Genomic DNA, 22,878 nt, shown 5'->3' on the forward strand with positions numbered 1-22,878 from the left:
TTATTCCATTAAAAGCCACCGGGTGGAGAGCAGAGGAGTGAGAGAGAGTGAGAGAGAGTGTGGGAGAGAGAAGGAAAGGGAGTGAGAGAGGGGGAAAGAGAGAGAGGGAAAGAGGGGAGAGAGAGAGAGCGGCAAAGAAAGAGAGAGAGGAGGAAATGAGATGAAATGATTTATTTGTCTGTGAGAGGATGTGTACAGTCGTGGCCAAAAGTATTGAGAATTACATTTACATTATTTAGCAGACGCTCTTATCCAGAGCAACTTACAAATTGGTGCATTCACCTTATGATATCCAGTGGAACAACCACTTTACAATAGTACATCTATATCTTTTTGTGGGGGGAGGGTAGGCGGGAGGGATTGAAGGATTACTTAATCCTATCCCAGGTATTCCTTAAAGAATGACACAAATATTAATTTTCACAAAGTCTGCTGCCTCAGTTTGTATGATGGCAATTTGCATATACTCCAGAATGTTATGAAGAGTGATCAGATGAATTGCAATTAATTGCAAAGTCCCTCTTTGCCATGCAAATGAACTGAATCCCCCAAAAACATCTCCACTGCACTTCAGCCCTGCCACAAAAGGACCAGCTGACATCATGCCAGTGATTCTCTCGTTAACACAGGTGTGAGTGTTGACGAGGACAAGGCTGGAGATCACTCTGGCATGCTGATTGAGTTCGAATAACAGACTGGAAGCTTCAAAAGGAGGGTGGTGCTTCTTCCTCTGTCAACCACGGTTACCTGCAAGGAAACACATGCCGCCATTATTGCTTTGCACAAAAAGGGCTTCACAGGCAAGACTATTGCTGCCAATAAGATTGCACCTAAATCAACCATTTATCGGATCATCAAGAACTTCAAGGAGAGCGGTTCAATTGTTGTGAAGATGGCTTCAGGGCGCCCAAGAAAGCCCAGCAAGCGCCAGGACCGTCTCCTAAAGTTGATTCAGCTGCGGGATCGGGGCACCACCAGTACAGAGCTTGCTCAGGAATGGCAGCAGGCAGGTGTGAGTGCATCTGCACACACAGTGAGGCGAAGACTTTTGGAGGACGGCCTGGTGTCAAGAAGGGCAGCAAAGCAGCCACTTCTCTCCAGGAAAAAACTTCAGGGACAGACTGATATTCTGCAAAAGGTACAGGGATTGGACTGCTGAGGACTGGGGTAAAGTCATTTTCTCTGATGAATCCCCTTTCCGATTGTTTGGGGCATCCGGAAAAAAGCTTGTCCGGAGAAGACAAGGTGAGCGCTACCATCAGTCCTGTGTCATGCCAACAGTAAAGCATCCTGAGACCATTCATGTGTGGGGTTGCTTCTCAGCCAAGGGAGTGGGCACACTCACAATTTTGACTAAGAACACAGCCATGAATAAAGAATGGTACCAACACATCCTCCGAGAGCAACTTCTCCCAACTATCCAGGAACAGTTTAGTGACAAACAATGCCTTTTCCAGCATGATGGAGCACCTTGCCGTAAGGCAAAAGTGATAACTAAGTGGCTCGGGGAACAAAACATCGATATTTTGGGTCCATGGCCAGGAAACTCCCCAGACCTTAATCCCATTGAGAACTTGTGGTCAATCCTCAAGAGGCGGGTGGACAAACAAAAACCCACAAATTCTGACAAACTCCAAGCATTGATTATGCAAGAATGGGGCGCCATCAGTCAGGATGTGGCCCAGAAGTTAATTGACAGCATGCCAGGGCGGATTGCAGAGGTCTTGAAAAAGAAGGGTCAACACTTCAAATATTGACTCTTTGCATCAACTTCATGTAATTGTCAATAAAAGCCTTTGACACATTTACGAAATGCTTGTAATTATACTTCAGTATTCCATAGTAACGTCTGACAAAAATATCTAAAGACACTGAAGCAGCAAACTTTGTGGAAATTAATATTTGTGTCATTCTCAATACTTTTGGCCACGACTGTAGGGCAGTAGCGAGGGGTGACAAAATAATAAAGATCTAGCCTTGTGCAGATAACCAGAACACTTTTCCTAGAAATAACTAAGTGTGCTTGTACTGTAGCTACCAGTAGAGAGTGGTCTTATTAAAGTATTCACATGAACACACTACCAGTAGAGAGTGGTCTTATTAAAGTATTCACATGAACACACTACCAGTAGAGAGTGGTCTTATTAAAGTATTCACATGAACACACTACCAGTAGAGAGTGGTCTTATTAAAGTATTCACATGAACACACTACCAGTAGAGAGTGGTCTTATTAAAGTATTCACATGAACACACTACCAGTAGAGTGGTCTTATTAAAGTATTCACGTGAATACACTACCAGTAGAGTGGTCTTATTAGTGGTCTTATTAAAGTATTCACATTAACACATTACCAGTAGAGTGGTCTTATTAAAGTATTCACATGAACACACGACCAGTAGAGAGGTCTTATTAAAGTATTCACATGAACACACTACCAGTAGAGTGGTCTTATTAAAGTATTCACATGAACACACTACCAGTAGAGAGTGGTCTTATTAAAGTATTCACATGAACACACTACCAGTAGAGTGGTCTTATTAGTGGTCTTATTAAAGTATTCACATGAACACACTACCAGTAGAGAGGTCTTATTAAAGTATTCACATGAACACACTACCAGTAGAGTGGTCTTATTAGTGGTCTTATTAAAGTATTCACATGAACACACTACCAGTAGAGAGGTCTTATTAAAGTATTCACATGAACACATTACCAGTAGAGAGGTCTTATTAAAGTATTCACATGAACACACTACCAATAGAGAGGTCTTATTAAAGTATTCACAGTGTTCAAACACCATCACCCATACACACTACATCTATCACACCAACACTGAAAATACAATAGTTCCAAACTCAAAACAATCACACCTCTTCAATCATTTCCTCACTCTCTGTCACACACACACACACACACACACACACACACACAGTAAACTAGCCACTGTGTCAGGGCCTCTGTCCTTGTTATGTTGACGTGTGGCTGGCTGGTGTGGTGTTGACAGTGACAGTCAGCCTGGCGGGGCGGTGGTGGCTGTGGCCCAGAGCCAGACACAGCAGACAGACGGACAGCCCAGTGACTGATGGTTCTGCTATTGACAGTGCCACTGAGATAATAAAGTGCTGTCCCACAGGCAGCTCCATTAGGGCCTGACAGTGACAGGACTGGGCTGCTGCAGAAGGAGTCAGGACACACGCACGCACGCACAGACACACACACACACACACACACACACACACACACACACACACACACACACACACACACACACACACACACACACACACACACACACACACACACACACACACACACACACACACACACACACACACACACAAACAGACACACCCAACCACCCACCCACCAAGTGACAGCCAGCCAGCCAGCTAAGGCCATGGATCTCTCTCTCCTGCCCTCTTTCTCTCTCTCTGTCTATTTCTGTCTCTTCTCCTTTTTAACTGCGGTGACAGGGCAGTGTAGATGAACAGGGCAGATCATATCCCTGTTAAGGAAGCCTTGTTATTAGTGCGACTGCCACAGGCAGCAGGGTGACAGACAGGCCATAGTGTTCACTGTTTCACATTCTCCTGCTCACTGAGCAACTTAAATGGATGACAGGAAGACAGAACAGTTGTACTGTGGAGACTAGTGCTGTCTGCTTTCTAGAATAATGTCATTTCTATTGATGTACAGTTAAATTTGGAAGTTTACATGCACCTTAGCCAAATACATTTAAACTCAGTTTTTCACAATTCTTGACATTTAATCCTAGTAAAAATTCCCTGTCTTAGGTCAGTTAGGATCACCACATTATTTTAAGAATGTGAACTGTCAGAATAATAGTAGAGAGAATGATTTATTTCAGCTTTTATTTCTTTCATCACATTCCCAGTGGGTCAGACGTTTACATACACTCAACTAGTATTTGGTTACATTGCCTTTAAATTGTTTAACTTGGGTCAAACGTTTCGGGTAGCCTTCCACAAGCTTCCCACAATAAGTTGTGTGAATTTTGGCCCATTCCTCCTGACAGAGCTGGTGTAACTGAGTCCTGTAGTGTCCTGTGCCTCCTTGCTCGCACACACCTTTTCAGTTCTGCCCACACATTTTCTATAGGATGAGGTCAGGGCTTTGTGATGGCCTTGACTTTGTTGTCCTTAAGCCATTTCTGCAGCAAATCACCCCCACAACATGATGCTGCCACCCCCGTACATCACGGTTGGGATGGTGTTCTTCGGCTTGCAAGCCTCCCTCTTTTCCTCCAAACATAACAATGGTTATTAAGGCCAAACAGTTCTATTTTTGTTTAATCAGACCAGAGGACATTTCTCCAAAAAGTACGATCTTTGTCCCCATGTGCAGTTGCAAACCGTAGTCTGGCTTTTTTATGGCGGTTTTGGAGCAGTGGCTTCTTCCTTGCTGAGCGGCCTTTCAGGTTATGTCGATATAGGACTGGTTTCACTGTGGATATAGATACTTTTGTACCTGTTTCCTCCAGCATCTTCACAAGGTCCTTTGCTGTTGTTCTGGGATTGATTTGCACTTTTCGCACCAAAGTACGTTCATCTCTAGGAGACAGAACTCGTCTCCTTCCTGAGCGGTATGATGGCTGTGTGGTCCCATGGTGTTTATACTTGCGTACGATTGTTTGTACAGATGAACGTGGTACCTTCAGGCGTTTGGAAATTGCTCCCAAGGATGAACCAGACTTGTGGAGGTCTACAATTGTTTTCTGAGGTCTTGGCTGACTTCTTTTGATTTACACATGATGTCAAGCAAAGAGGCACTGAGTTTGAAGGTAGGCCTTGAAATACATCCACAGGTACACCTCCAATTGACTCAAATGATGTCAATTAGCCTATCAGAAGCTTCTAAAGCCATGACATAATTTTCTGGAATTTTCCAAGCTGTTTAAAGGCACAGTCAACTTAGTGTAAACTTCTGACCCACTGGAATTGTGATACAGTGAATTAGAAGTGAAATAATCTGTCTGTTAACAATTGTTGGAAAAATGACTTGTGTCATGCACAAAGTAGATGTCCTAACCAACGTGCCAAAACTATAGTTGGTTAACAAGAAATTTGTGGAGTGGTTGAAAAACGAGTTTTAATGACTCCAACCTAAGTGTATGTAAACTTCTGACTTCAACTGTATCTAGTATGTCTTCTTAGTCCTCTAAATACAACATGTCAGTGTGTGAAGATAGGATGCACACTGACATGGAACAACTGCCTGTGGTCTCTACTGTCTGTCTCCACCTTACGGAAATGACATGCACCTGCAGTCACACAGACAGACACAGAAACAAAGACACACATGCACAGACACAGAGACATATATAGAGACAAAGAGACATATACACAGAAACAGAGACACAAAGACAGAAACACAGACACATAGATAGAGATAGACACAAAGAGACAGACACAGAGACACAGAGACAGAAACAGAGGCACAGAGACAAAGAGCCACAGAGACACAACCAGACACACAGAGACAGACACACAGAGACAGACACACAGACAAACAGAGACACAGAAACAGACAGAGAGACAGGGACACAGAAACAGAGATAGAGAGACACAGAGACACAGAGATAGAGAAGCCGAGAGAGACACAGAGACAGAGATATACAGAGACAGAGACATATGCTGTAGAGTACAGTACACACCACTAGCACAACTAAGCACAGTCACAGTCGACTTCCTTTTTCTACTACTGGTGTAAAATCTCACCTGCCAACAAACTCCCCTTGATGTGTGTGTGTTTGTGAGAGAGAGAGCCTTGTCCCTCTAGAGTTACTGTGAGTTTATTAAGCCAGAGAGAGAGAGAGAGCGAGAGAGAGAGAGAGAGAGAGAGAGAGAGAGAGAGAGAAAGAGATAGCACAAAAAAAATACTTGAAAGGGGATGGATAGAAAAAGTCTGGCGTGAGAGAGCGAGATAGAGGGGGGGTCACCACGGCAGTGTCTGTGGCCCCCTCCGGGACCCGGGGGCTAGTCTCAGCTTTGTCATCCCCCTCTCCTCCCTCTCTCTCTCCTCTGCCCGCAGAAAACGTCGATAGCAGCCTGCCGGTGGACCGTCTCTGGTGGACGCTCGCTCATTCTCCCGGCATCGACAGCAACGCCAAATCAATATTTAGTTCCCCACTAACAAGCTGCCTTGGGGTCTGAGCCAGAGAGAGCGAGAGTGAGAAAAAGATGGGGGGGATAAAGAGATGGGGGGGAGAGAGAGAGAGTGCGAAAGAAAGCGAGAGCGCGAGAGAGAAAGGAAGGGGAGGAATGCAGGAGGACAGTGGTGGAATGGGGGCCTGATAGCTGTCCGGCTGGAGGGGAAAAACATGGATTGAGTGGAGCCAGTGTGTGTCTGTGAGGGGAGGTGAAAAGGTCAGAGGAAGAGCCGGTGTGTGTCGTGGTGAGGAGGCGACGCATGAGTGCCTGCAGCGCGAATTGACATGGACACGGGCACACACACTCAATCTGAACCGGGTCACACAGAGCTGACAGCACATACACACAGACAAGTGTTCGTACACAACTCACACTCTGCTATCCTCAGTGTTTTCTTCTCTCTATAGTAACTAGTTCATTCTTGATTTAGACAAACAGTTGGTTCATCTCTACGTGAGACCACAATGGCTGAACTATCACTACCAGTGATGTGGTGGTAAATCAAATTGGTGGGTAAACTCTGATCGCCGTTCGGGGTGAGTAAAGTAACACTCTTCATACCCTAAAAAGGTGCGTTTACCCTCCACTACTGATCATAACTACTGTGGATAATACTAAAACCACTACCAGACTTTAAACCAGACCTCTTGTTGGAGGATCTTCAGGACCTGGTCCAGCCACTCCTGGTCTCTTCTGCTGTCTGCTGCCACATCATCCTCCTCCTGCAGAGACACACACAACAACCACCAAAGATGAACAAATAATAATAATAATATATGTTATTTAGCAGAGGCTTTTATCCAAAGCAACTTACAGTCATGCCTGCATACAATTTAAGTATGGGTGGTCCCAGCAGGAATCAACCCACAACCATTTGGCCATGTTCTACCAACTGAGCCTCACAGGACGACTCTTCTCTGTACAACCAGAAAAACACTAAATTTAAGGCAATTTCACCTCAACGCAGATACAAAAATAAAGGCAGAAAATGAAGCTTTCATGAAAAACAAGACGAAAGAACGAGTCACTAGAGCGTGATGAGCCAAGAAAAGCCCCTTGCCAAACGCTCCCCTAACCCGAACGGCCCTGGGACAATTGTGGACCTCCTTATGGGTGACCCCAGGCTGTAGTGGCGCCTCAGCACTGCGATGCCTTAGACCGCTGCGCCACTCAGGGTCAGTCTTTATTAAAGAGACACCATCAGCAGCGTGCAGATAGTGCAACCTTGTTACTGCTAATGAACCCTCTAGTATGCATACATACACCAGTGCCAGTTCCCTATGTATATACACCTTGTCCCAGTTAACAGAACCCTGCAAGGCTTTTAACCCTCCCTGGCTCCCCTAAACGGATGGGGATGGTGGGCCTCCCTGGCTCCCCTAGACGGATGGGGATGGTGGGCCTCCCTGGCTCCCCTAGACGGATGGGGATGGTGGGCCTCCCTGGCTCCCCTAGACGGATGGGGATGGTGGGCCTCCCTGGCTCCCCTAACGGATGGGGATGTGGGCCTCCTGGCTCCCCTAGACGGATGGGGATGGTGGGCCTCCTGGCTCCCCTAGACGGATATGCCTCCCTGGCTCCCCTAGACGGATGGGGAGGGTGGGCCTCCCTGGCTCCCCTAGACGGATGGGGATGGTGGGCCTCCCTGGCTCCCCTAGACGGATGGGGATGGTGGGCCTCCCTGGTTCCCCTAGACGGATGGGGATGGTAGGGCCTGGTGATAGCGTTAGCGCACAGCTAATTTCCATGTCTTCAGAGACCCTCATTAGTGTGACTGGAGAGGGAGGGAGGGAGGGAGGAAGGGAGGGAGGGCTAGGTAGAGGCATAGATAGGTAGTAAGACAGGCAGAGAGAAAGAGAGCGATAGAATGAGAGAGAGCGATATAATGAGAGAGAGCGATAGAATGAGAGAGAGCGATATAATGAGAGAGAGCGATAGAATGAGAGAGAGCGATAGAATGAGAGCGAGGTGAGGTGTGGGCTTGCTTGGTGGTGGGCTCCTCATCACCCCTGCCTCCTGTGCCTCCCACGGAGGTGAGAAGGGTGTGTGTGTCTGTATGTGTGTGGCCCCTCAGAGGATGCATAACAATACACTGACCCATCGTCTCTCATTAGGGGCCCTGTTGGAAAACAAACTGGCCTGGCAATTATGTCCTTATTACAGACGCATCATTAAGTCCACAACAAGCTGCTGCTGCCAAAGGAGAAGGAGCTGACCGCTACTGCCACTCTCTTACTGTCTGTCTTCCACTGGATGGAGTGGCAGGGGAAGGGAGAGAGTATGCTGAGGCTGAGAGTGTGCGAGTGTGTGTGTTACTGATATTTCTAATTCTATTTTTTTTTATTTAGGTATATTATTTCTTTAGTAATTTGTCAGAAATTTTTGTTCATTTTTTATGTTATTTGTTTATTTTATTTGTGTGTGGACGGCCGTGGCAACACAAAGGGCTTTTCCCACAACCACCCTCAGTAACAGTGGAAAAGAAATAAAAGATACAGTATAGCAGAACAACTCCTCCTCTCAGAGAGAGAACCACACTGCTGCCCCTATTCAACTCTGTCTGAATCTTTCAGTCACAGAAACAAACATCTCAACATCAACATTTGACACGGTAAAATACCTGGTGGAAAACTCTCTGTTACTAAGTAAGCAGTAGGTGAATTCCAGCCTGGACAGATTAAAACACGTCTGGTTTCCTGGTAACTTCCAGTTGCATGTAGATCTACACAGACACACAATTACTGTTCCCCTCTTGTCCTTCCATGGTTCCTGGGGGATTTTCAATTAGCAACACACCGTGACTGGCTCCTCTCCGCTCCCAACACCCACACATAACCGCACACACACACCCTTCCTGTGACAGACCACTTACCCGTTCGCCAGTGGGTCCCTGAGCACCCGACAGCGCCGTGATCCACGGACGAGCAATTAACACCAACAGACACACACACGCCGTTGACCGGGCGGAATGCCATTAGCCGCCATTAACACACACCCGGAGCAACGCTCACCTCACACACACTTCACGGTCATTAAGTTCTGATAAGTTGAAACATTTCTTCAAACGTATCTAGGCCCTGTCATTCCAGGGTAGGTGGTGCCTGATTCCTGGCTGGCATACACTCTCACATCCTGTGATGAAGACAGGAAGTTGATTGTAACGCTGTGTCGGTTAATTGACGACAAGGGAGAAGAGCGAGAGAAGGAGTGATCTATGGGGAGGAAGTGGGGACGTACTGTAGTTAGAGCTTGTTGTCAAGAAAGGGTCCTTCTTGAACAAGAAAAGCCATGAGCCAAATAACTTTTATAGTGAGTAAGAGTGTGAGATTTTCAATATTGTGGCGTTTTTCTTCTTCTCTTGAATAAGAGATAGTTGTATCCTAGCCTGGTTCCATTCTGTAATGTACGTAGCCATGTTTTCTATAATTGTCTTCCTATACATAAACCTAGTGTTTCCCCTATATGCATTTAGGGAGGTGAAAAGGCACATGACAGCCTGCTTGGAGTTTGCCAAAAGGCACCTAAAGACTCTCAGACCATGAGAATCAAGATTCTCTGGTCTGATGAAACCAAGATTGAACTCTTTGGCCTGAATGCCAAGCGTCACGTCTGGAGGAAACCTGGCACCATCCCTACGGTGTAGCATGGTGGTGGCAGCATCATGCTGTGGGGATGTTTTTTAGCGGCAGGGACTGGGAGACTAGTCGGTATCGAGGGACAGATGAATGGAGCAAAGTACAGAGAGATCCTTGATGAAAACCTGCTCCAGAGCACTCAGGACCTCAGACTGGGGCGAAGGTTCACCTTCCAACAGGACAACCCTAAGCACACAGCCAAGACAACGCAGAAGTGGCTTCGGGACAAGTCTCTGAATGTCCTTGAGCTGTCCAGCCAGAGCCCGGACTTGAACCCGATCGAACATCTCTGCAGAGACCTGAAAATAGCTGTGCAGCAACGCTCCCCGTCCAACCTGACAGAGCTTGAGAGGATCTGCAGAGAACAATGGGTGAAACTTGCCAAATACAGGTGTGCCAACCTTGTAGCATCATACCCAAGAAGACTCAAGGCTGTAATCGCTGCCAAAGGTGCTTCAACAAAGTACTGAGCAAAGGGTCTGAATACTTATGTAAATGGGATATTTTTTATATTTAATACATTTGCAAACATTTCTGAAAATGTTTTTGCTTTGTCATTATGGGGTACACACAATAGAGGAGGTCGACCGATTAATCGGAATGGCCGATTAATTAAGGCCGATTTCAAGTTTTCATAGCAATCGGTAATCGGCATTTTTGGACACCGATCATGGCCGATTACATTGCACTCCACGAGGAGACTGCATGGCAGGCTGACTATCTGTTATGGGAGTGCAGCAAGGAGCCAAGGTAAGGTGCTAGCTAGCATTAAACGTATCTTATAAAAAACAATCAATCTTAACATAATCACTAGTTAACTACACATGGTTGATGATATTACTAGTTTATCTAGCTTGTCCTGCGTTGCATACAATCGATGTGGTGCCTGTTAATTTATCATTTAATCATAGCCTACTTCGTCAAACGGGTGATTTAACAAGCGCATTCGCGAAAAAAGCCACTGTCGTTGCACCAATGTGTACCTAGCCATAAACATCAACGCCTTTCTTAAAATCAATACACAAGTATAGATTTTTAAACCTGCATATTTAGTTAATATTGCCTGCTAACATGAATTTCTTTTAACTAGGGAAACGAGGGAAATTTAAATAGTGTTATAATTAAGTCTATGATTTGATAGAGCAGTCTGACTGAGTGGTGGTAGGCAGCAGCAGGCTCGTAAGCATTCATTCAAACAGCACTTTACTGCGTTTGCCAGCAGCTCTTCGCAATGCTTCAAGCATTGAGCTGTGTATGACTTCAAGCCTATCAACTCCCGAGATTAGGCTGGTGTAACCGATGTGAAATGGCTAGCTAGTTAGCGGGGTGCGTGCTAATAGAGTTTCAATCGGTGACGTCACTCGCTCTGAAGTAGTTGTTCCCCTTGCTCTGTGGAGCGATGGGTAACGATGCTTCGATGGGTGGCTGTTGTCGATGTGTCCCTGGTTCGAGCCCAGGTAGGGGCGAGGAGAGAGACGGAAGCTATACTGTTACACTGGCAATACTAAAGTGCCTATAAGAACATCCAATAGTCAAAGGTATATGAAATACAAATCGTATAGAGAGAAATAGTCCTATAATTTATATAATAACTACAACCTAAAACTTCTTACCTGGGAATATTGAAGACTCATGTTAAAAGGAACCACCAGCTTTCATATGTTCTCATGTTCTGAGCAAGGAACTTAAACGTTAGCTTTCTTACATGGCACATATTGCACTTTTACTTTCTTCTCTAACACTTTGTTTTTGCGTTATTTAAACCAAATTGAACATGTTTCATTATTTATTTGAGGCTAAATTGATTTTATTGATGTATTATATTAAGTTAAAATAAAAGTGTTCATTCAGTATTGTTGTAATTGTCATTATTACAAATAAATAAATACATTTTTATTTTATTTAAAATTGACCGATTAATCGGCATCGGCTTTTTTTTGTCCTCCACTAATCGGCAGCGACTTTTTTTTGCCCCCCCCCAATAATCGGTATCGGCGTTGAAAAACCATAATCGGTCGACCTCTAGTGTAGAGCGATGAGGAAAATGTTTTATTTCATCCATTTTAGAATAAGGCTGTAATATAACAAAATGTGGAAAAGGTCAAGGGGTCTGAATACTTTCCAAATGCACTGTATCACCTCCCTAAGTGTCCATGTATGCCTACTCACCCATACTTATCCAGTCAACGACTAGAAAGGTCATATAGCTACATTTACCATAGCACTCTGTTACATGAGACTGAACCGCCACAGAGGCCAAGCGTCAGTTAGATTCATCTGACTTAACTGGGACTTCAATACAAGTCAACTGTCTTTCCATGTTTTCCTGTCAGTGATGGTAACCTATACATGTATCTGTTCCCACTGGGTCATTGTGAAGTTGGTAGAATATGTCTCTAAACAGCTGATACAGGGTCAGATATTACGTCCATCCTGCAGTGATTATTTTATGGATTCATGAACCTGTACCTCATCGGTGTCCAGCATTTCAGCCAGGTCCATCTCGGTCATGTTGAGGATGGATGCAGCAATGGACTGGGCCTTGACCATGGACTGCTTGGACAGCCCTCCGGCCCCTACTGCCTTCTTCTTCTCTGCCCTCTTCCTGTTCTTCCTCAGCTGCGATTTGGCGTTCTGCACCTCGTGGAGAGTTTCGCTTGCCAGAGCCTGAGAGGAGGAAAATAAAGGAAGTGTGATGAAACTAGAGAAAGCGAGAGAGACGGGTACAGATGTAGGATCTAAATTTGAGCCAGTTTTCTACAGCAGGGAAAAAAAAGTCTTGCAGCAACAGGAAATGTGAATTATTATGTGTATTATAATTCATGGACATTTTTGTAGGGGTTTATACATTCTTTCGTAAGGGAAAAGCGGAAATTACAGACTTCAGAAGCCTTTTTAAACTTTAAATACACCACAAGTGTATTCTCCTGTTGCAGGAAAGTTCTCCTGCAACAGGGTGATCAAATTAAGACCCTACACCTGTATAAATTATGAATAAATGAAACCTATCAAGACAGGAGCCGAGGGCGTCAGCAGCAATATAGAAGTTTAGTACCTGAGAGGGTTTCCGAGTTATCCGACCGTTTGAATGGCGCCGTGATGACGGACACTGAGGGTATCTACGCATCTTGGATATCAACAATAGGTTTTTTCTCCGACAAATCTCCTCAGAATTGACACGGACCGAATCACGCATGGGAAAGATGCTACCTTTTATTTATTTGCTTATGAATGGGCTCACCATACAACAAGCCAATACAACGGCATAACAGTGTAAATAATTGAGCAATGAGGTGCATTTAAAATGGTGCCCGAGAGTGTGTGTGTGTGAAACCTCATTGGTCTTCGGGCACCTCAGAGGCCTGAATCCACTAAATGGCAGTTGGCTCTAAATACAAAGAGAGCGAGACAATTAAATGTCAAAGCTGCCACTGTACATGAGAAAGTCAATAACCCAAAACTCCCCTTTGCTTCATTTTGAGCTTATTGATCGATGCAATAATCTTTTGTATCATTCCCCTGTAAGCTCGCCTGAATAGCTGACCTTGGAATGGACGGTCACCCGAGAGATGGGCTAGGTAGCATGAGACTGCCTCTCAAGCACACACACAAAAAACATTCCCAAACACACACACAAGGAAAACTGCACACATACAGAAACACACACACACACACACACACACACACACACACACACACACACACACACACACACACACACACACACACACACACACACACACGCACACACGTATGTACACCTCCCCACATTCTGTGTACATAACCCAAGCTAATCATAAACAGACATACAGTAGACATCTCCATTGCTTTAGTTTATTTCACACGGGAGGATCAGAAGTACTTTGCTGAGGCTCTGCTAGATTTCATAAGGGAGAGCTCTGAGAGTTGGTGGGGAGAGTTATCGTTGACAGACAGATCGTGGACGCAACCGAGGTATGGTATTAGATGGACTATTAGTAAATTAAATCAAATATAAATGCATGAAGTTCAGACAAAACCACAAATGAGATGATTCTAAAAACCATTCTATAAAGTATTTATACTTAAGCTGAGGTGTCTATTCTACCCCGAATCAATATATTATTAGGCAATAAGGCACGAGGGGGTGTGGTATATGGCCACGAGGGGGTGTGGTATATGACCACGAGGGGGTGTGGTATACGGCCACGAGGGGGTGTGGTATACGGCCACAAGGGTGTGTGGTATATGCCCACGAGGGGGTGTGGTATATGCCCACGAGGGGGTGTGATAAATGGCCAATATACAGTTGAAGTCGGAAGTTGGAGTCATTAAAACTCGTTTTTCAACCACTCCACAAATGTCTTGTTTAACAAACTATAGTTTTGGCACGTTGGTTAGGACATCTACTTTGTGCATGACAAGTCATTTTTCCAACAATTGTTTACAGACAGATTATTTCACTTCTAATTCACTGTATCACAATTCCAGTGGGTCAGAAGATTACATAAACTAAGTTGACTGTGCCTTTAAACAGCTTGGAAAATTCCAGAAAATGATGTCATGGCTTTAGAAGCTTCTGATAGGCTAATTGACATCATTTGAGTCAATTAGAGGTGTACCTGTGGATGTATTTCAAGGCCTACCTTCAAACTCAGTGCCTCTTTGCTTGACATCATGGGAAAATCTAAAGAAATCAGCCAAGACCTCAGAAAAAAAATTGTAGACCTCCACAAGTCTGGTTCATCCTTGGGAGCAATTTCCAAACGCCTGAAGGTACCACATTCATTTGTTTCAAACAATCGTACGTGAGTATAAACACCATGGGACCATGCAGCCGTCATACCGCTCAGGAAGGAGACACGTTCTGTCTCCTAGAGATGAACGTACTTTGGTGCGAGAAGTGCAAATCAATCCCAGAACAGCAAAGGACCTTGTGAAGATGCTGGAGGAAACAGATACAAAAGTATCTATATCCACAGTAAAACCAGTCCTATATCGACATAACCTGAAAGGCCGCTCAGCAAGGAAGAAGCCACTGCTCCAAAACCGCCATAAAAATGCCAGACTGCGGTTTGCAACTGCACATGGGGACAAAGATCATACTTTTTGGAGAAATGTCCTCTGGTCTGATGAAACAAAAATAGAACTGTTTGGCCATAATGACCATCATTATGTTTGGAGGCAAAAGGGGGAGGCTTGCTAGCCGAAGAACACCATCCCAACCGTGAAGCACGGGGGTGGCAGCATCATGTTGTGGGGGTGCTTTGCTGCAGGAGGGACTGGTGCACTTCACAAAATAGATGGCATCATGAGGTAGGAAAATTATGTGGATATATTGAAGCAACATCTCAAGACATCAGTCAGGAAGTTAAAGCTTGGTCGCAAATGGGTCTTCCAATGGACAATGACCCCAAGCATACTTCCAAAGTTGTGGCAAAATGGCTTAAGGACAGCAAAGTCAAGGTATTGGAGTGGCCATCACAAAGCCCTGACCTCCAATCCTATAGAAAATTTGTGGGGAGAACTAAAAAAGCGTGTGCGAGCAAGGAGCCCTACAAACCCGACTCAGTTACACCAGCTCTGTCAGGAGGAATGGGCCAAAATTCACCCAACTTATTTTGGGAAGCTTGTGGAAGGCTACCTGAAACGTTTGACCCAAGTTAAACAATTTAAAGGCAATGCTACCAAATACTAATTGAGTGTATGTTAACTTCTGACCCACTGGGAATGTCATGAAAGAAATAAAAGCTGAAATAAATCATTCTGACATTTCACATTCTTAAAATAAAGTGGTGATCCTAACTGACCTAAGACAGGAAATTTTAACTAGGATTAAATGTCAGGAATTGTGAAAAACTGAGTTTAAATGTATTTGGCTAAGGTGTACGTAAACTTCTGACTTCAACTGTATCACGGCTAAGGGCTGTTCTTACACAGCCCTTAGCCGTGCTATATTTGGCCATATACCACAAACCCTGAAGTGCATTATTGCTATTATAAACTGGTTACCAACGTAATTAGAGCAGTAAAAATAAATGTTTTGTCATACCCGTGGTATACGGTCTGATATACCACAGCTATCTTCATTTTCCTGATAGACCAAACTGGGTTTGGTCTCCTTAAGTGTGCTGAGACTTCTTCTGTGTCCTGGAGGAATACACAGCTCATTAAGAAACTGACAGAGATCCTATTATTTTATTTACAGCCCTAATAGATATTTACTGACGCTAGTCAAGGGTTACAATCAATTGACCCAAACCCTGAATGTGTGGAATAATCTGGAAAGAGATTAAGGGGTGAATTCATCACTCATTTTAAGCCCAGGGAGAGAGGGAGAGAGAAAGAATGAAAGAGAGAGAGAGAAGTAGTGTGTATATATGAAAGTGAGACCAATTGTATCTCACACTATTGTGTGTGTGTGTGTTGTGTGTGTGTGTGTGTGTGTGTGTGTGTGTGTGTGTAGGTCGAGTCAGTCGAACACAGCTCTTACCCTGACAAACCTAGTATCACAATCACCATAGCCAGAGGGCCAATTTAGACAGCAGAGGCTTACAACATGGAGATGGAGATGGAGATCAACTGAGCAGGGAAACACTGTCCTTCTCTAATAACTACCCCCATTCGTTTAGATCACTCTCACAAGACCACACTCTCACAACAACTGTCTGGAAGGACTGACTGAGAAAATGGCCATTTGAAAACACACAGACAGGGATTGTAAAGGACAGTAGACCACAATATGTGGTTGAGTGAATTCAGACATCTCTAGTGTGAACATGGCACCTTCATAGATATATACTGATATAGACTATTACTGTTCTGTTTAACTGTGTTCAGTACCAATACTTTCCAAGTATACTTCCAAATACATTCCAATATTCAACTACTTGTATTTTCAAATCAAACATTGCTGAATACTTACTTCTAAAGTATGCGAAAGTACTTGAAATAATTGAAATAGTATTTGAACCCAAATCTGGTGTCCAGCTTTGTGTCTGAGCCTAAGCCGGTGAGTGTAGGCAGCCAGTCCAGGGCCACTGTTTAGTGTTTAGCACATCAACAGAGGTGGAACATGGCCTGAGGCTGGTAGAGAGGTGTAGAGGAGCCCGGGGTCCAACCAAACAGAGTACACAACAGAAGAAGGCCACAGAAGCCCTCGACACTGATCAATACATGACAGCAGTAAATCTCCTCTGGATGGCAGGTCAGCCAATCAAAAGGCCTCCTGTTCTTTTCAGGAAACATAAAATGATGGGAATGATTTGAATGATGTGAATGCTCACCAACAGTGGCCCAGACATTCAGACAACTCAGCCCTAGTGTTCTGGGAACAAGGAAGGAAAGGGCTCAGTGGTAAAGATAGGATACAGGATGATGTTGTTAGGGGAGAAAAGAGGGAGTGGGGGTAGAGAAGAGGGCAGGAAAGAAAGGTAGGGAGGGAGAGAGAGAGAAAGAGACAGAGAAAGATGGGCAACCTATTATTAAAAACTTCCTGACAACAGTTTGCTCAGTTTATTTTGACCAGTGAAACAAATGTCTTGAGGGAGAACAAAGAGCTGGTGATGACCACAATGGTATCCATGTTGTCTCCTGGACTAGTTCTGAGGGAGGGGATAACATCGCGGTCTCTCTCAAGCCCCTCCCCCTCTACACTGCAGTCAGAGCTGATGGGCGGGTGTCACGGCGACGATGTGATTGACAGGTTCTTTATCAGGCCCTGGCAGACACACCACTAGAAAGGCAGTTGGATTAGAACTGGGACCAGGCCAGACCTGGCCTCCAATCCCACTGGGCAGACACACACTGGCAGGGCCTTTACCCCCCATTATGCCCTCCACTGGCACAGACTAAGCACTCAGCCCTCACATCACCCAATGTCATGACTCAATTTGATGGTCGGATTAAAGACTGATTCAGAGGCAATTATGTTAATGAATTTAGAATAAGAGACGTCATATTACAATGGTTATTAGGTCTTTGTGTGAAGGGAACATGCCATGGCAGCAAGGCTAATTAGCAGTCCCTCGTCTGACTGGCATATCACAACCCTAATACGGTTATATTAGGATGCACTAGGCTAATCTCAGACCGGGATTGTCAAACTGGGTCATGTTCATTAGGCACCAAACGGAAGAAAACTGACTGAAACGCGGAGGGAGCCAGTTATTTTTATTTTATTTTAAATCTACGGTGTGCCCGACTGAACACGACCCTGGTATATCCATGTCTTTGACAGTGACCACCGACCCCTGTGCTGTGCTGTGTCTGGCCCAGTACATTTGACCTCTGCCCTCTAACCCGTGCCCTGTAACCCAGTCCAGTACCTTAGTGAAGGCTTGTAGCTGCTCCAGCTGTGTGTGGGCCAGGCCCAGTCGTCTGTGCAGGGCCTCCAGGGCCACGGTGCTCTGCTGGGCCAGACCCTCCATCTGACGGGAGGCTGTCTGCTCCAGCTCAGCCTGGGCCCGCTCACTGGCCCTCACACGGGCCTGCAGGGCCTCCACACACTGCTCCTACAAGGAGGGAGAGAGAATGATATCAGATTTCCATTCATGCTGTTCCTATACATGACAACCCAGGGAGATTATATCATAATACATGGGTTTGGAAATTACGCTATAAGAAGGCGTTGTGGAGTCAATCTCCACCTCTGTTAGTGTACTTCTCCCAGCTTGTCGATGGGAAGGAGAATTGTATAAAATCCACCTTATCAAATAGCTTGATGTTGTTATTTTTTACCAAGTCAAAATAGAACGATCCCAGCCTGTGTGTAAGCAACAGCAATATTACCACTGCTGTCTACCTGGACGTCACACACACTACTAGAAAGGTGAGCCTGAACTGATAGTGCTGCTACCTTCTTGTCCAGGCCCTCCTTGAGATCCTGACAGGTCGTCTCATACTGACTCTTCTCTTTAGTGGCTACGCTCAGCCTCCTCTTCAGAGAGTCTGTAAAGGCCTTCCTGTTAGTGGCCTCCTCTGTCAAGGTCTTCACCTGGACGTCACACAGAGGGAGAGAGGAGGAAGAACTTGAGATGACCTTAAACATAACAAAGATGTTTGAATGTGTTTTTCTTTAGCCCTTGCTACAGTAAATCAAGGCTAGGTGTATATGGTGTTTTTCTTTAGCCCATGCTACAGTAAATCAAGGCTAGGTGTATATGGTGTTTTTCTTTAGCCCATGCTACAGTAAATCAAGGCTAGGTGTATATGGTGTTTTTCTTTAGCCCATGCTACAGTAAATCAAGGCTAGGTGTATATGGTGTTTTTCTTTAGCCCATGCTACAGTAAATCAAGGCTAGGTGTATATGGTGTTTTTCTTTAGCCCATGCTACAGTAAATCAAGGCTAGGTGTATATGGTGTTTTTCTTTAGCCCATGCTACAGTAAATCAAGGCTAGGTGTATATGGTGTTTTAGTGGTTTTTTCATGACATATAGTACATGCATAACCGATTCATTGTTAAATTTGCCAGCAGATGACGTCATGTGATGAAAACGTGCCATCTGAACTGTTGTTGTGACTACAGGAAAACCATAAAGTCCGGCGGGACTGTAAACGTGCCAGTGAAATGCATTTTATGCCATCTGATTATGCTAAGTCATTGTTGCGTGTGATTAAACCATGTGGTGTGAGATGTTAACTGAGACCTACTTTCTTCTCCAGCTCCTCCACCAGTCCTCTGTGTGTCCTCTCAGTCTCCAGGAAGAACTTCATCCTGGTCTTCACGTCCTCCACCAGCTGCCTCTTCATGTGCACGTCTCTCTCTGTGTGGATCACCCTGGGAATGAGACACACACACACACACACACACACACACACACACACACACACACACACACACACACACACACACACACACACACACACACACACACACACACACACACACACACACACACACACACACACACACACAGGTCATTAACATGCACGCAAAGATGCAGACGCAAACACACGCAGAAGCAGACACACACACACACACCGTGTCCCCACGCTCCCCTTCCATCACATCTCATTATGACAACTAAATATATTGACAATCCCATGCTGATAGGGGATGCTGCAGAAAATAGGAATGGCTGTATAATATCCCATTTGTAGACTGCATACATTCCTGATTCCTAGACTAGTGGGGAATGTCTATGCATGTTGTGCAACATCAGTTGTGGAACATTTCTGACAAATGACCTTCTAAATCTTCTGAGACACACTAACATCCAGACTGCAGTAACAGTCTGATCTACACTAACATAGATGCAATTCAACACATCCAAATAGCATGAAAAGAGACACAGTTGTTGATGTATTTGTTCCACTACTGTCCTCGCCACATGAAAACCCATTCGACTGGGGAGGGGGACGTGATTCTGTAGATAACGATCCAGAGGGGAATCATCTCCAAAAGAGTTTGTTTACTTGACTAGTTGACTATTCTGACAGTAACTAGATAGAGAGACACTGGGGGCCCGCTGTTGAAACGGCTTGGCTGTGTGTGTGTCTAAAATGTACGACGTGTCACTTCACATTTCAAAACCTGTCCCCGACAACCTTAATATTCCCGTAACTCTTTAGAGCCTCATCTTAAAAGACTCTTTCAGTTAAACGGCTTAGCGTGTTGTTTATTCTCTTTACATGTTTTGCTCCAGTTTTTTTCACATAAAGGCAAATATTACCGTCTTCATGGCCTTCTGGGGTCCCGCTGGGGGGGGAATCGGAAGAACAAATGGAATGATATAATTAAAGATCCGATGTGTTTCCTTTTAATTAATCAGGTTTATATTGAAAAATATGTTTTGTTGTTTCTCCTCTCGACCTGCGCATATTACGGACTAGGCTTCGATTCTAAATAAACAGATGACGCAACCCAGGGGCAAGTGCCTTTCATATTTTTGTGTAAGTAAATGTCCCTGTCTCCCTCGATAGAGCCGTTAGCCTGGGGGCACACTGGGCCAAATAAATGAGAGCTTGTCTTATTGGAGTGACATTAAATTAAATGAGAGAGGAGAGTCTGGCCGGGGGGACCTGCTGCATAGGGTCCCTGGTTACCCCAATGGATTGAACCATTAATGAGAAAAGCCATATTGAACCTTTAGGACGTCTGTCTCTGTTGACTTTAAGAGCAGCAGCATTAGAGAGAAGCCCAGCCACATCACACAGCTCCCTCTGTTCATCCCCAACACTAATAATGCTAATTACGTCAGGAACATGTATTTTAGATGAACAGAGGATGAACAAAGGATGAAAAAGAATGGGGGATAGCTACTATAGTAGTACTTATTCTTCTGCAAGAGAGAGAGAGTGATTTGTATTTATGAAGTGTCAGTCGAGAGACTCGACTCGGAGCCTATATCAAATTTATTTATCAAATTTATTTATATAGTCCTTCGTACATCAGCTGATATCTCAAAGTGCTGTACAGAAACCCAGCCTAAAACCCCAAACAGCAAGCAATGCATGTGAAAGAAGCACGGTGGCTAGGAAAAACTCCATAGAAAGGCCAAAAACCTAGGAAGAAACCTAGAGAGGAACCAGGCTATGAGGGGTGGCCAGTCCTCTTCTGGCTGTGCCGGGTGGATATTATAACAGAACATGGTCAAGATGTTAAAATGTTCATAAATGACCAGCATGGTCAAATAATAATAATCATAGTAGTTGTCGAGGGTGCAACAAGCACGTCCGGTGAACAGGTCAGGGTTCCATAGCCGCAGGCAGAACAGTTGAAACTGGGCAGAAGCACGGCCAGGTGGACTGGGGACAGCAGGGAGTCGTCATGCCAGGTAGTCCTGAGGCATGGTCCTAGGGCTCAGGTCCTCCGAGAGAAAGAAAGAAAGAGAGAAAGAGAGAATTAGAGAGAGCATATTTAAATTCACACAGGACACCGGATAAGACAAGAGAAATACTCCAGATGTAACAGACTGACCCTAGCCCCCCGACACATAAACTACTGCAGCATAAATACTGGAGACTGAGACAGGAGGGATCAGAAGACACTGTGTCCCCATCCGATGATACCCCCGGACAGGGCCAAACAGGCAGGATATAACCCCACCCACTTTGCCAAAGCACAGCCCCCACACCACTAGAGGGATGTCTCCAACCACCAACTTACCGTCCTAAGACAAGGCCGAGTATAGCCCACAAAGATCTCCGCCACGGCACAACCCAAGGGGGGGGGGGGGCGCCAACCCAGACAGGAAGACCACGTCAGTGACTCAACCCACTCAAGTGACGCACCCCTCCCATGGACGGCATGGAAGAACACCAGTAAGCCAGTGACTCAGCCCCTGTAATAGGGTTAGAGGCAGAGAATCCCAGTGGAGAGAGGGGAACCGGCAAGGCAGAGACAGCAAGGGCGGTTGCTCCAGCCTTTCCGTTCACCTTCACACTCCTGGGCCAGACTATACTTAATCATAGGACCTACTGAAGATAAGTCTTCAGTAAAGACTTAAAGGTTGAGACTGAGTCTGCGTCTCTCACATGGGTAGGCAGACCATTCCATAAAAATGGAGCTCTATAGGAGAAAGCCCTACCTCCAGCCGTTTGCTTAGAAATTCTAGGGACAATTAGGAGGCCTGCGTCTTGTGACCGTAGCGTACGTGTAGGTATGTACGGCAGGACCAAATCGGAAAGATAGGTAGGAGCAAGCCCATGTAATGCTTTGTAGGTTAGCAGTAAAACCTTGAAATCAGCCCTTGCCTTAACAGGAAGCCAGTGTAGGGAGACTAGCACTGGAGTAATATGATCAAATGTTTTGGTTCTAGTCAGGATTCTAGCAGCCGTATTTAGCACTAACTGAAGTTTGTTTAGTGCTTTATCCGGGTAGCCGGAAAGTAGAGCATTGCAGTAGTCCAGGCTAGAAGTAACAAAAGCATGGATTAATTTTTCTGCATCATTTTTGGACAGAAAGTTTTTGATTTTTGCAATGTTACGTAGATGGAAAAAAGCTGTCCTTGAAACAGTCTTGATATGTTCTTCAAAAGAGAGATCAGGGTCCAGAGTAACGCCGAGGTCCTTCACAGTTTTATTTGAGACGACTGTACAACCATCCAGATTAATTGTCAGATTCAACAGAAGATCTCTTTGTTTCTT

General features: G+C 45.0%; 1 protein-coding gene across 2 annotated transcripts in view; it reads right to left on the reverse strand.

The window, feature by feature from the left end:
• LOC106610267 (centlein) overlaps nt 1-22,878 on the reverse strand; it is a 51,976-nt gene that overhangs the window by 12,006 nt on the left and 17,092 nt on the right. The window contains exons 3-7 of one of the 2 annotated variants that reach the window (XM_045722845.1): nt 19,441-19,567; nt 18,645-18,782; nt 18,115-18,300; nt 12,278-12,475; nt 6,818-6,895 (exon numbers count right to left, since the gene is read on the reverse strand). In XM_045722845.1, the coding sequence (XP_045578801.1) occupies nt 6,818-6,895; nt 12,278-12,475; nt 18,115-18,300; nt 18,645-18,782; nt 19,441-19,539 (699 nt within the window). In that variant the 5' untranslated portion in view covers nt 19,540-19,567. Of the gene's footprint in view, nt 1-6,817; nt 6,896-12,277; nt 12,476-18,114; nt 18,301-18,644; nt 18,783-19,440; nt 19,568-22,878 lie in introns of those variants that run through there. The other variant, XR_006770783.1, reaches the window with a different exon arrangement.

This window comes from Salmo salar, chromosome ssa08 (assembly GCF_905237065.1).
Source record: "Salmo salar chromosome ssa08, Ssal_v3.1, whole genome shotgun sequence".
Classification (NCBI taxonomy): Eukaryota; Metazoa; Chordata; class Actinopteri; order Salmoniformes; family Salmonidae; genus Salmo; species Salmo salar.